The sequence below is a fragment of the Chiloscyllium punctatum genome, chromosome 8 (assembly GCF_047496795.1).
Source record: "Chiloscyllium punctatum isolate Juve2018m chromosome 8, sChiPun1.3, whole genome shotgun sequence".
NCBI classification, from domain to species: domain Eukaryota; kingdom Metazoa; phylum Chordata; class Chondrichthyes; order Orectolobiformes; family Hemiscylliidae; genus Chiloscyllium; species Chiloscyllium punctatum.
In genome coordinates, this window is record NC_092746.1 from 83,043,482 (window position 1) to 83,058,788 (window position 15,307).

General features: G+C 41.1%; 1 protein-coding gene across 2 annotated transcripts in view; it reads right to left on the reverse strand.

The window, feature by feature from the left end:
* The window catches only part of dnajc1 (DnaJ (Hsp40) homolog, subfamily C, member 1), a 248,945-nt gene extending 245,835 nt beyond the window's left edge, over positions 1 to 3,110 (reverse strand). For both annotated transcript variants that reach the window (XM_072575955.1, XM_072575954.1), the window contains exon 1: positions 2,852 to 3,110. In XM_072575955.1, coding sequence (XP_072432056.1) covers positions 2,852 to 3,004 — 153 coding nt within the window. In that variant the 5' untranslated portion in view covers positions 3,005 to 3,110. The remainder of the gene's footprint in view (positions 1 to 2,851) is intronic.
* Between the last annotated feature and the right edge of the window lie 12,197 nt (positions 3,111 to 15,307).

Here is a 15,307-nt window from a genome sequence, read left to right on the forward strand (position 1 = left end):
AACATTATTTTAATGAGCCACCACACACTGCAGCACAGAGGAACTATGCAGAGCAGAGGAAAATCACCTATGCAGACCTGGATTCTATTTACCACCCTATGAGAAAAAAGGAATTGACATCACAACCCAAGGAAAGCTAAACACATAAAAAGAAAGCAGGCCATGCCATCAGTGCTTCATCCAGAGGCTCACTGATGATGTTACCTTGTATGGTGACGAAACAGCTGAAAATGTACCTTCCAGCTCAGTGAGCAAACTTAGTGAATTAAAGAGAATACTGAAATGAATCTATCAGATTGATCAGCACCCATGACTAAATTGGCAACAGGACCCAAAGTAAACAGTAGCAAGTGCAAGGTCATATTCTTCAGAAAGTAAGCCAAATTAAATCTTTCTCCATCGCTGTCAAGTCAAGCTATTTAAAGATATTCAGGATAAAGTTCAAGAGGGCTCCTCCCAAAAACTAGGAGAAAGTGAGGACTGCAGATGCTGGAGATTAGAGCTTAAAAACGCGTTGCTGGAAAAGCACAGCAGGTCAGGCAGCATCCAAGGAGAAGGAGAATCGACATTTCGGGCATAAGCCCTTCTTCAGGAAAACTGAAGAAGGGCTTATGCCCGAAACGTCGATTCTCCTTCTCCTTGGATGTTGCCTGATCTGCTGTGCTTTTCCAGCAACACATTTTTAAGCTCCTCCCAAAAACTGGAAAGGAGCACACAGCCAAGACAAAACAGAAATTGAGTATGTGGAACAATGCTCCCTCTCCATTGTAGGCAAGAGACTGGTAATCAGTTACAAGATGCTATGCGGACACATGTATAGCATATTCCCCATTCCTCCATTGTCTTGATCACCCAAACCATCTTGTGTTTGTGTGAATACTGAAAATGGACCACCTCTACAGGGAGGCAGAAGACAACTCTCCAGATAAAAAAAGGGGAAGAAAAGCATTCCATATCATACATCCTCGATTGCTACCTTTGTATGTAGTTAGCTCAAACTGTATATAGATCCTCTGTATACAAACCTTGTGTTCCTACTGTCATAAAACTTAGCCCTAGCCACATCATTCTGAATGCTCCATTCAGTTCAATTGTGTCTAATCACTTAGTGAATAAGTTTCTGCAGAAAATCATTTTGACCACAAGTCGTCATCAGGCAGTTGTCTATACTTAACATCCTCAAGGCCTCATAGGATTCATCGCCTTTTCCTGTCAGATGAACAGACAGTCTAATTAGTTTGGCAGAATACTTCATCATCAGAACGTTCAAACAAGCACCAAGACATAGCTTGGTTGGTCAAGGGTGTGGTGCTAGAAAAGCACAGCAGGTCAAGCAGCATCTGAGGAGCAGGAGAATCGATGTTTCAAGCATAAGCCCTTCCTTATGCCCAAAATGTCAATTAACCAGCATCTCGGATACTGCCTGACTCACTGTACTTTTCCAGCACCACACTCTCGACTCTGATCTCCAGCATCTGCAGTTCCCCACTTTCTCCATAGCTTGGTTGGTGTTAGAAGGTGCTTTCCTGTTACATTCTTCCTGCATACTTGAGAGCCTCGCTACACATTGTGCTTGAACCGGCTGTGATGAAAAAAGAAACTGCCGTCACTGTTTGGAACATACCTTTGCAAAAGAGGTCTGAAAAGAGTTGGACAGTAGTGAGTTTTTGTCATGATCTATCCGAAACAGCACTGTGACAAAGAACTTGGTACACTAAAGGCGGTTTCCAAGTACACACACACACACACAGACTGCAACTGGAGGACCATCGACTCAGTCAGTCTTTTGTATGCCCAAAACTTGGCGATCTTCGAAAGCCAAGAGTTGCTCCTGATCAAGTATTACAACTACTAAATTCCAATACCTAGGATTTTATACTAAGTTACGCACCTAAAGCTTGCAATAGCTGCCTGAAAGGCCAATGTCAAAAGCTCTTCAGCTATAATACACTGAGGGGCTAGAGGTTGAAAATCACTCTGGCTGTTTTATATGTCAAACAGAGTCAAATATTGCCTAATTTTAAATATTGAGTATGTACACTATTGTAAGAAAGATTTCTTTGCACGTAATGCAATGTACATTGAACAAACATCATACTTTGTAAAATGTAATAAAGTGCATCTTTGAACATAAAGCAGTGAAGTTTTATTCAACACATAATCACATGCAGATCTAATAAGATCTTAAGGAGGGTCAATGGCTTTAGAATGGTGATCCTTGGAGTTATCACAAACCAACACATTCCTCATATTGCAGCAACGTGCATACACAGGTAGTCTGACAGCGGTCCAGTCCATATGCAAAAAAAAGCAGCCACTTAATTGACAAGGAATTTCCTTCGTTGAAATACTGTAGCAAATGAATATTCAAGACGCAAAAGGGACTTTCAGCAGCTCCTGACAATCACTTTTTCCTTAAACAAAGTTCTCATTTCTGAGTAGCTTCTTGAGATCTAAATGGAAGGACGTGGGCAGTGAAAAAACGTTTTTTTTTAAAAACATTTTTCAGATACTCGAAAAGTGATTTGGAGTTTGGGGGGGGGGGGAGGTGAGGCAGTGTGGGCACGGTAGCCCAGGCCGCTTTCTCAGCAGCTCCGACTCCCACACACTTCACCTTCCTGCCCTGCACAAAGTGAGTGAGTGAGAGGCCTCTCCCTCTCCCTGGCCCTCCCCTTCGGCCCCGGGCTAGGCCCCAACAGCCTGCCTGGCTCCGGCCGAGACCCACCAACCGCTCCAATTTTAAAAAATAACCGAACCAACGGCGGCGGCGGGGGCAGCAGTGGGGGGGGGGGGGGGGGGGGTCAGGCCGTTGCCCCACAAACATCCCGAAACCCCCCCCCCGCCCCCTCACCTGCTCCACGCCGAGGAACCGGTAAAAGTTCTCCTGCACTTCCTCCACCAGGTCGAAGAGCTCCAACTCGGCCGTATCCCAGCTCAGGCAGAGGGGCACGTACGGCAGCAGCAAAGCCCAGGCCACCAGCTGCATCCAGAGGGCAGACGGCATCGCCAAAAAAAAGGCGGCCCCGAGCCAGCGCAGCCCCCGGCTCTACCTCTCGGACTCCTCGGCACCGGCCTTGGGGACGTGGCTCCTTCACTCAGCCACTCACTTCTTAAAGGGGCCGCGCACATCCCAGACGGTGAGGAAGGCCTTGCATTTGTCTAGCGCCGTTCACGGATTTGACCGCAGCACGATCCGAGCAACGCGTGGACAGGGTAAATAGACAAGGTAAAAACAATGACTGCAGATGCTGGAAACCAGATTCTGGATTAGTGGTGCTGGAAGAGCACAGCAGTTCAGGCAGCACCCAAGCAGCTTCGAAATCGACGGTTCGGGCAAAAGCCCTTCATCAGCCGAAACGTCGATTTCGAAGCTACTTGGATGCTGCCTGAACTGCTGTGCTTTTCCAGCACCACTAAATAGACAAGGTCTTTTCCCCGGGGTGGGGGAGTCCAGAACTAGAGGGCATAGGCTGAGGGTGAGAGGGGAAAGATATAAAAGGCCCCAAAGGGGCAACTTTTTCGCGCAGAGGATGGTGCATTAATGGAGTGAGTTGCCAGAGGAAGTGGTGGATGCTGTACAATTGCAACATTTAAAAGGCATCTGAATGGGTAAATGAATAGGAAGGGTTTAGAGGAATATGGGCCAAGTGCTGGTAAATGGAACTAGATTATGTTAGGATGTCTGGTCAGCGTGAACAAGTTGGACCCAAGGGTTTGTTTCCATACTGTACATTTCTATGACTTAATAGACACTCAATAACCAGGTGCCACAGATTTAAAGCAAGGAGGAGGGGACTTGAGGAAAAAGCTTTTCAACCAGAAGGTGGTGGATTCGAACAAGCACCAAGATATGGCTTGACTGGTGGTGAGAAGGGCTCTCTCTGCCTGTGAGATCCTTTATGCACGCCCGGACTCTCTGCCGCACCAGACACTGTCCTCAAAGCGGCTGCGGGTGGTGGGGTGAGACTGTCACACACCTCCTTCTGGAATTAGCCTATGCAGAAGAAGTCTGGAGAGGAATGCAGTGGTGTTTGTTGAGGTTCGTCCCTAGCAATTCTGTGACACGGGACTTTGTGCTCTACGGTCTTCCCCGGGACGCACACCGAGATGAACATCAACTGTGCCTGGAGGATCATCAACTCAGTGAAGGACGCTCTCTGGGCGGTCCGAAACCTGTTGATCTTCCATCTGAAGGAGTTGACCCCGACTGAGTGTTGCAGACTGGCATATTCCAAGGTCCAGGACTACGTGTTGTGGGACGCGCTGAAGTTTGGGGCAGCCGCCCTGGGGAAAGACCACCGTGTAACATCTGTCTGCCTAAGAACAACAGGGGGCCACCCAGTCATTTGGGCTCTGCTGACGCCTCAGCAGAAGAGCTGGATTGTAAATGTACAGACTTGTATATAGGAAAAATAAATTTCAATGCCTGTATGTAAAGCAATGTAATGTGTGCACAAGAATGGCATGACCAATTGTATAGAGATCCAAAAAATGTTATGAATAAAGTTTATTTTTGAAGTAAAAAAAATCAGGAACTCACAGCCTAAAAAGCTTGTAGAGGCAGGAACCCTTGAGACATTTGAGACATTTAGATGAGCACTTAAAACGCCACAGCATGGGCCACTGTTGGAATATGACGTGCAATTCTGATCTCCTTCCTATCGGAAAGATGTTGTGAAACTTGAAAGGGTTCAGAAAAGATTTACAAGGATGTTGCCAGGGTTGGAGGATTTGAGCTATAGAGAGAGGTTGAATAGGCTAGAGTTGTTTTCCCTGGAGCATCAGAGGCTGAGGGGTGACTTTATAGAGGTTTATAAATCATGAGGGACATGGATAGGATAAATAGACAAAGTCTTTTCCCTGGACTGGGAGAGTCCAGAACTAGAGGGCATAGGTTGAGATGAGAGGGAAAAGATATAAAAGAGACCTAAGGGGCAACTTTTTCATGCAGAGGGTGGTGTCTGTACGGAATGAGCTGCCAGAGGAGACTAGTACAAAAGGCATCTGGATGGGTATATGAATAAGAAGGGTTTGGAGGAATATGGGCCAGGTGCTGGCAGGTGGAACTAAATTGAGTTGGAATATCTGGTCGGCATGGACGAGTTGAACTCAAGCATTTATTTCCGTGCTGTACATCTCTGTGACTCTATGAGCATATAAGGCTATGGGCCAAATGCTAGAAAATAGGATTAGAATAGAGAGATGCTTAATGCCTGGTATGGGCATAATGGGCTGAAGGGCCTTTCTCGTGAAGTGAAAATCAATGACTCTATGAATTCCAAAATTTTTCCAGCAACAGTGGGATCTTTTAGCTCCATCTATCTCGTGTTTCTTACACTGTTTGGCTTGCAAGTAGTCCTGTGTTGTACCTTCACCAGGTTGATACTTTACTTTTAGGTATGTCTGATGGTGTGCCTACAATGACCTTCTCTACTCTTTATTGAACCAGGGTTGACCCCTGGCCTAGTCGTAAAGGTAAAGTCAGTGATATACTGGGCTATGAGTTAACAACTTGTGTTTGAATAAAATTCTGCGGCTGCTGCTGATGGCCCCCAGCACCTCAAATATCCAGCTGTTTGAAATCTCTCCCATTTAATATGGTAATACCACATGACATAATGAAAGGTGTCCTCAGTGTAAAGGTAAGACTTTATCTCCGTAGGACTATGCAGTGGTCACTCTGACTAATGCCTCCATGGTACATTGGCTTCAGATAGATTGTTGAGGACAAGACTATTAACTCCTGTTTACAAGTTGTTTACTCCTGTTGCTTCCCTGACCACCTGCTGCAGTCACATCCTGGCAGTTACATCCATAAGAATGCAGCCAGTTCAATCAGTGGCAATGTAACTAATCCACTCTTGGTGATGGACATTATTTTTTCACCCTCTAGGGAGGGGAAGTCTTAGTGTTCATATATCCTGGTGGCTAGTAACACTACATTGGACAACCAGGCAGAAAACTAGCCACCAGGATACACGAACACCAACTAGCCACAAAACGACATGACCCTCTCTCACTAGTATCCTGACATACAGATAAGGAAGGACACCACTTCAACTGGGACAGCACATCCATCTTAGGACAAGCCAAACAGAGACATGCACGAGAATTCCTAGAAGCATGGCATTCCAACCGGAACTCTATCAACAAACACATCGAGTTAGACCCCATCAACTACCCCCTGAGAAAAAGAACAGGAAATGACATCACCACAGGAAATAACATCACCAACCCAAAGAAACCCAAACATATAAATATAAAGCAGGAATCATGTACACTGCTTTGCCTGAGGCCCACTGAAGATGTTACCTAGTAGGGTGACGAAACGTCTGGAAATGAACCTCCCAGCTCAGCGAGCAAACCTACATCCAGAACCTCAACCTGAGCTACAAATCTTCTCAAAACTCGCTAAAATAGAATATAATATGGGAAATGGGAAATTGTCCTTTTAACCAGGAAGAATAAACAAAAAGCCTATTATTTAAGTTGTTAAATATTGCAGAGTTGTGACGTGCAGAGGGACCAAGTTGCCCTCACACATGAATCGCAAAAAATAGTATGCAGGTACGACAAATACTCAAGAAAGCTAATTGAATGTTATTTATTATGTTAGGGATTGAATACAAAAATATGGATGTCAGGCTTCAGATATAGAAGACATTCGTAAGACAACATCGGAAAGGCTATATACAGTATTGGTCTCCAAGGATGGAAATGCATTGGATGCAGTTCAGAGAAGGTTTACCAGACTAATACATGGCATGGATGAGTTGTCTTAGGACAACATGTTGGACATATGGGGTTTACATTGACTGGCGTTTAGAAGAATAAAAAGCAACCTGATTGAAATGTGTAATATCTCGAATGGTCTTGTCAGAGTGTATGTATGGAAGGATGTTTCATCTTCTGGAAGAATCAGGGATCATTCACTAAAGATGGAAATGAGAAGAAGTTTTTTTTTCTGTCAGAATGTTGTGAGTCTGGAACTTTCTTCCTGAAAAGGTCGTGGAAGCAGAGTCCTTGAATAATTTTAAAGCAAAGGTAGAGCACAATCTACTCCCTCCACCAGCGTTGTTTATACTATCTAAAAAAGCAACCCATCAAGGCTCATTTGTAGCATGTTTCAATTTTGTGACCTATACCACTTGGAGTGAAAACAGCAATGGATAGTTGGGAACACCACCACCAGCAGGTTCCATTTCAAGCTACTCAACCTCATGACTTGAAACTTTGTTGTAGTTCCTTCATGGATGTAGCTATGGCCCACGCAGACTGCAATGATTAAAGGGATGTCTTGCTACCATCTTCTCAAGGAAATTTAACAATTGGCCATAAATGCTAGCCTAGTCAATGAAATCCATATCACATGAACAAATATAAAATAAATTCTACAGAATGGAAAATCCAGGCTAAGTGCCTTATAACATTAATTGCATTTCTTTCACATATTTCTTAGTAAATGGTTATGGGGTGCATGTTCAAAGTGGTGCAGTATTCAATTATAGATAGCCTCTGAGATGTCATATTCTGCACAGTAGATGGCAGTTCTGCAACTAGGTCAAACAACATTGCAAAAATATGAATGGTAGACCTTTTCCTTACAGCCATGATTTCTTTTAAGATCTCCTCATGTTTTAAAATAGAATCACGGGATGTTTACAACACAGAAGGAGGCCATTCCACACATTATTTCCATGTGGGCTCTCTGACAGCAACTCAGCCCATCGCATTCTTACTCTCTGCCTGTTTCCTGTAACCTTGTGAACATATTCTCTTCTGACAAATATCAAATCAGCTTTTGAAAGTCATGTTTGAATCTGCCTTCACCAGATGTTCAGGAAGTGAATGTCATATCCTCATCATTAGCCATGAAAAAAAGAGACTTTTTCCATGTTGCCTCTGGTTCATTTGTGAATCACTTTCAATCTGTATCCTCCGGTGATGGACCCTTTCACCAGAGGGGAGAGTTTCACCTATGAATTTCTGCTTTCTGATCTGCCACAACCCTTCATGGTTTGGAAAATTTCCATCAAATCACCACTCAACATTTACTTTGGAGAACAAACCTTCCTTCCCCTATCTCTACCTGGAGTCTCTCCTCCTAGGAACCATCCTCACAATTTTTTTCTATATCTTGTCCTATGGTTTTTGCATCTTTCCTAAAGTTTGGTGTCTGGAATTGTACACAATGGGATGAATTTAATACCAACCCATACGGAGACTTTTGTGGTGGGGATGGTGGGTAGAACCTGCTGATATCCCATTTCCATTCTGATTATGCACGTGACAGGAAGGTCCATGGATAGTATGCTGTTGTGCTGTCAACTTAGACCCTTAACTGGGCAATTAGTGCCCAGTTAAAGGCCTCATCCCATACCTGCTGCTATTTACCCAGGAATGGGCTGACAACCCACTGTGTGTGAAGGCTGAAAAAAAACGCTAACAAGGTTGTTTGTAGGCATCCGTCATTCAAAGGGACAGTATTTGTGTAGGGGATCCATTGAGATCCACACTCCTTGGCTTTGCCACCTCCTGTCCATTCCACATGACCTCTTGCTCCCATAAGCTCACCTTCCCATTATCAGTCACTTGTGCCTGGGTTCAGTGGTGATCCTGGGCTCCTATGGGTGTAATTGAAGTCCATGGTCACCAGATCAACCATGTTGCCCTCAACAACCCTTTTGTTTACCTCCTAAAAAGATTCAAGTTAGCTAAACGCAATTTAAGCTCAACAAGTTTGGATTGACTTTTTTGATTAATCTAAATTTATTCAAGTACCTGTAACTTTTATGTGGATCATTATTTCCAAAAATGTTCCCATTGCTGAGGTTGCACTGACTATTGTATAGTTATTGGGCTTATCCTACCACATTGTTCAGGACAAAGTTCTATAATTTGCAGTTCACCAATCCTCTGGATACTAGGAGAAAGTGAGGACTGCAGATGCTGGAGATCAGAGCTAAAAATGTGTTGCTGGAAAAACGCAGCAGGTCAGGCAGCATCTAAGGAATATCCTCTGGATACTGCCCTATGTAGAAAATTATCTCTGATGCCTCTGCAATTTCTATTCAGATTTCTTTCAGTATCCTTGATGCATCGCATTCAGTCCAAGTCATTTATCAATTTTAAGTACAGCCAGTCTTTCTAAAATTTTCTCTTTATGAATCTTTCATTTAACTACTTGTTTTGTTCAACATAAAGTGCAATACTGTACCAATGTGCCTCCTGGTCTGCAACAGTCATATGACTTACACCATGAGGCACGGACTGGGGGCATGTATCATGCAGCTATTTGAATAGAGTCACAGTCAAACTATATACTCAATGTTATCAGTTCTCAAGACAAGTATCTCCTCTTTAACTACAGTCTATTTTTTAATTATAGTTTTACTTGCCAGTCTTCGATTGCAAATTGTATGGGCCAGATCTGTTCAACCCCATTCTTTAAATTAATTACTTTTACTCCAGATAGGTCCTTGTTCTTTTTATTTCATTGTCCACTATACCTTCCTTACGAGCAGGATCCATTTGTTCTGCTTCATTGTCTCAATCTAGCAATGCCTCCTTCCTATTGAACTGGAAACACACTGATCTAGAGGATTCTCCAGATCACATTTCAGAAACTATCAGTGCAATGTTACTAAGCCTAATGATTGAGGTATCCTTCAAAGCATCATCAAATAGTTGACAAAACAGGAAAAACTAGCTCATAATGTAAAAACAGGACGTAAGAGTTTATAAGTATATTAAAAGGATGAGAGTTGCTCAAGTAAACTTTGGTTTCTTAGAGCCAGAACATTTAACAAAAAGTTTGTTCTTAAAAGAAACAAATCATGTACCAGATATAGAGAGTAGTCAGGTACTAAGGAACATAAGGTAATTGATATCTGCAGGAAAAAGATTTTGGAGAATTTAAAGGAAATAAACGTGACATTTTCTCTGAATATGATGACTTACATGCCAGGATTCTAAAAGAGTCACTGCTGAGGTTGTAGACATGCTGGTTATGATTTTCCTAGATTTTAGAATGCATTGCCAGCAATTTGAAGTTGGCAAATATTACTCCTTTATTCAAGAAAGGAAAGATTGAAAAAATAGGGAACAACAGGTCAGTTAGCCTGACATTAGTAATCAGCAAAATGTGGAATTTGTTATTAAAGTATTGTTGTATTAATAACGACTCCAAAAATCAGAACAATCTGATGGAGTCAACATAGTTTTCCAAAAGGAATGATATGTTTGACAAATTTATTAGAATTATTGGGTATATAGCTAATGGTGGGGTAGATGAACATAAGGCACCAAGAAAGACAATATATAAGATAAGAACTTATGGAGCTGTAGAAATATGTTGGCATAGATTGATAGTTGGTTAACTGACTGAATGCAAAAACAAACAGGGCATTTTCATAATGATAAGTTGTGTCTGGTGGAGTGCCACAAGGCTTAGTGTTGTGACCTCAACCAATTAAAATCTATGTTAAAGATATGGATGGAAAGACATAGTTAGGTATCTAAGTTTGCCAATGGTAAGAGCTAGGTGGGATTGTGAGCTATGAGGAAGACACAAATAGACTGCAAAGATATATAAGATGAATGGGCAACAACTCGTCAGATGAAGTATAATGTGGGGACATGAGAGGTTATTCACTTTGGTCCAAGGAATAATAAATGTCTTTTTTAAATGTATGAACTTCAAAATGTTAGTATTCAAAGGGACTTAAATATGCTCACACAAAAAAACATAGAAAGTTAGCTTGTAGGTTCAGAAAGCCATTAGGAAGATGTATAGCAAGTCACTGAGATGACATTGGTATATTGCCCTTTATTGTAATGGAATCAGAACACAATGATAAGAAAGCCTTGCTACAAATGTACACGGGCTTTGATGAGTCCACAACTGGACTAGTTGTGCAGTTTTAGTTTCATATTTATTGAAGGATGTGAGACAGTACATCAAATGTTCATTAGATTGGTTTCTGGGATGAGAGTTCTATGATGAGAGGCTGAGTAAATTAAGCCTTTATTCTCTGGAGTTTAGAAGAATTAGAACTGATTTCATTAAAATATACTCAATTCTGAAAGGTCTGATAGTTCGGACACTGATGAGAATTTGTTCCTTGGCTGGGGAATCCATAACGTGGGAACAGTGCCTCGGGATAAATGACTGATCATTTAGGACTGAGAAGTTGAGACATTCTTTACTAAAGTGCTTGTGAATCTTTGGAATTCTCTACACTAGAGGATTGTGGATGCTCCATGGTTGAATATATTTAAGTTTGAGATAGAAAGATGTTTTCTCTTTTGGGGAATCAAGACATATGAGGATTTTGCATGAAATGGAGTTGAGGGACAGAAGATCAATAACAATTATATTGACTGACAGAACAGTCATGAGGGTCTATTTATTCCATTCATGCTTCTATTCCTTGTGTTCTTGGATTCTCTTTGCCTTGACTCTATTATTATCTTAGATTATACTGGAATAATTAAAGAGCCTCATTAACTTATCTATGATTCTGCATCTGTCTATAATCCTTACAAGTGGAATCCTCCATACCTTTTCCAATGGTTGATGGGCTATAGAATACATCCAGTGGTATAATGATATCTTTATTGTTTCTAAGCTCTAACCAAATGGATTCTGTCGTGTATCTCTAGAATGTCATCTCTACATACTGTAATATTGATAATTAATGCTTCCACCCTTCCTTCTTTCTTTCTTTTTGCTCCTGTCTTTCCTGAATAACACATATCCAGGAATATTTATTATTCCATCCTACTCTTATTTTATCCAGGTCTCCATTATCACTGTGACATTACCTGCAGCTCACTAGCCTTATTCAATACATTCTATGTGTTGACATACATGCGCAGTAAACCCAATGGCTCCCTGAATTGATGGTATTAAGAAGCCTGCATTCCTTTGTATACACAGTGCACATTAAATAACAAATGACTGTTGGTCTGTGTAATGATTCTGGTTATTTAGCTCCTAATATTCTCCTGCCATTTCAACTTGCGTCTCTTCATTTGTCATCTATGCTTCATCTGACAGTTCATTCTCAGACCCTACATTTAAAATTCATAGACTGAATATTTTTTGTACTTGGTCTGATTGCCACTGTGTTATGAAATTGTTGCATAGCATCCTCTGAGCCATGTGTTTGGTGGATTTATAAGGTAAACCTGGAAATGTAGTGTCCTCTTTTGCATAACCTTCTCAATTGGTTTCAGCAGTTTCATATCAATTATGTGACAGGTAATTTATTATAGCCATATTACTGATATTAGACTAAGGGCACCCTATCTGTTCTTCATAATTCTGTTTTCCCTTCTGTAAAGATGAGCAGAAAAGTGTCGTGCTACATGTTTGTAAAGCTGTGGAACATGTCCATAAATGCCAACCAATCAAAACATAAATCAGTGAATGTGCAAAATGCAAATGATTCGTTTATGAGAACAACTTTAGAGTTAGATATTCTGATAAATGTAGTACATCATTAGAAACTGTTTGAGATGAAAGATGAAAGCATCTTCTGCAGACATGATACAGTCTTCGACTTGAGGCAGATCTATTTGTCACACTCAGAAACATTACCATCCTCAATTCGCTTTTACCACATTGGTGTTAATGTTTTCCCCACATAAAACAATGTTCACTTGATCTGACACCTGTCCCCAGGCATTGTAGACGCCAGTCATTTTGGGAAGGGTGTACGTTTTATCTAAGTATATTTTTTGTGCTCCAGAAGGCCAGCCAGATGATGGCGCACTGTGCAAAATGGGCAGTAGCCTAGGAAATTGGATCTGTGCTCAATTGTCTGCTCTAGCTCAAATCCTGACCCCCCCCCCTCTACACTCACCCATTCTGAGTAGGAATTCTTCCAATATACCTTGAATTCTTACACTTCCATAATTTTAAAACTTTTACAATACCACAACTCACTTATAAGTAAATACAGTAATACATTAAAATATGGGAAATAACATGGACAAATGTTACTTATCTTTGCAAATCATATATTTTGATTTAATGCATGCATTTAGTTTTAACAATTAACTTAATTATGAACTTATTAAATTGCAATAATGTTAATGTTTAATATTAAAAACAAACCCCATGTTTGTTTGGCAAGTGGTTCTACATTCCTGATAAATTTAGAAACTAACTTACAAACTTAAAATAATTTGAGGAGTAGACAAGAAATAGTAAAACTATTTCCACAGCCATTCACAACTGGATGTGACAAGACTGTAGAGCTCAGATCTGATCCATTGATTGTGCAGTGGCTTAACCTTGTCTATCGCTTAAATTTTGCATCCACTTAGTCTTGTTTTGTAGCTTTACCAGGTTGACACCTAATTTTTAGTTATACCTGCCTTCATACACTCTTCATTGAACCAGGATTGATTTCCTGGCTTAGAAATAGAAAATGCTAGAGAAACTCAGCAGATCTTTGGTGGGGAATCCTCAGTTAAGAAGAAAAAAGGATATGTCAGAGGCAGTCAACTCACAGAAAGTCACAAGGCCTTTAAACATTTCAGGTGGGCACTGCAAGAATGATTGAGGTTAATATTTTATGGTTACATCTTCCAATTCCTAAAAGATCAAAATATCGACACTATTTCATATAGGTACAGCAATTGACATTAAATCTCACTGTGTGCTGCGGAAAGCACATTGAATATTGGTACTACTGTGCTGCAGTAGTGAGTACTGTGATACATTGGATACTTCCCTATATATGTTAATAATTACATAGTTCCTAAACATTTCAAATAATATAACAATTCAACATCCTTCTTTCCTCTAAAAAACTGGCACTAATCAATATAACAATTTTAATAATTAATTCATTTAAATTAAGTCTACAAGCAAAAGATTAATAATCAACTTTTATAATTAAACTGAGCACCTGAAGAGTCTTTTATAGCTTGTTTCATTTTCTCAACGATATTATTCAAGGTATTGCTTAGATAATAAAACATAGCACTTCTTCTGAGCTGAAGTCTGGGAACTTGGATCTGTGCTCAATTGTCTGCTCTAGCTCAAATCCTGACCCCCATCCCACACTCACCCATTCTGAGCAGAAGTTCTTTCAATGTATCTTGAATTCTTACACTTTCACAATTTTAAAACCTTTACAATACCACTCCAGTCAGCCTTAAATTTGACATACCACCCTCTGAATGAAAATGTTGCCTCTTAGGTCTCTTTTATATCTTTCCCCTCTCACCCTAAACCTATCCCCTCTAGTTCTGGACTCCCCTACCCAGGAAAAAGACCTTGTCTGTTTATCCTATTCATGCCCTCATGATCTTATAAACCTCTATAAAGGTCACCCCTCAGCCTCCTATGCTCCAGGGAAAACAGCCCCAGCCTATTCAACCTCTCCCTATATCTCAAATCCTCCAACCCTGGCAACATCCCTGTAAATCTTTTCTGAACCCTTTCAAGTTTCACAACATCTTTCCCATAGGAAGGAGACCAGAATTGCATGCAATATTCCAAAAGTGGCCTAACCAATGTCCTGTACAGCCACATGACCTCCCAACTCCTGTACTCAACACTCTGACCAATAAAGGAAAGCATACCAAACACCTTCTTCACTATACTATCTACCTGTGATTCCACTTTCAAGGAGCTATGAACCTGTATTCCAATGTTTCTTTGTTCAGCAACACTCCCTAGGATCTTACCATTAAGTGTATGAGTCCAACTAAGATTTGCTCTCCCAAAATGCAGCACTTCACATTTATCTAAATTAAACTCCTTCTGCCAGTTCTCAGCCCATTGGCCCATCTGATCAAGATCCTGTTATAATCTGAGGTAACCTTCTTTGCTGTCCACTATACCTCCAATTTTGGTGTCATCAGCAAGTTTACTAACTGTACCTCTTATGTTAACATCCAAATCATTTATATAAATGATGAAAAGTAGTGGATCCAGCACCGATCCTTGGGGCACTCCACTGGTCACAGGCTTCCAGTCTGAAAAACAACCCTCCACCACCACCCTCTGTCTTCTACCTTTGAGCCAGTTCTGTATCCAAATGGTGAGTTCTCCCTGTATTCCGTGAGATCTAACCTTGCACACCAGTCTCCCATGGGGATCCTTGTTGAAAGCCTTACTGAAGTCCATATAGATCTTATCTACCACTTATCTACCTCATCAATCCTCTTTGTTACTTCTTCAAAAAACTCAATCAAGTTTGTGAGACATGATTTCCCACATAAAGCCATGTTAACTATCCCTAATCAGTCCTTGCCTTTCCAAATACATGTACATCCTGTCCCTCAG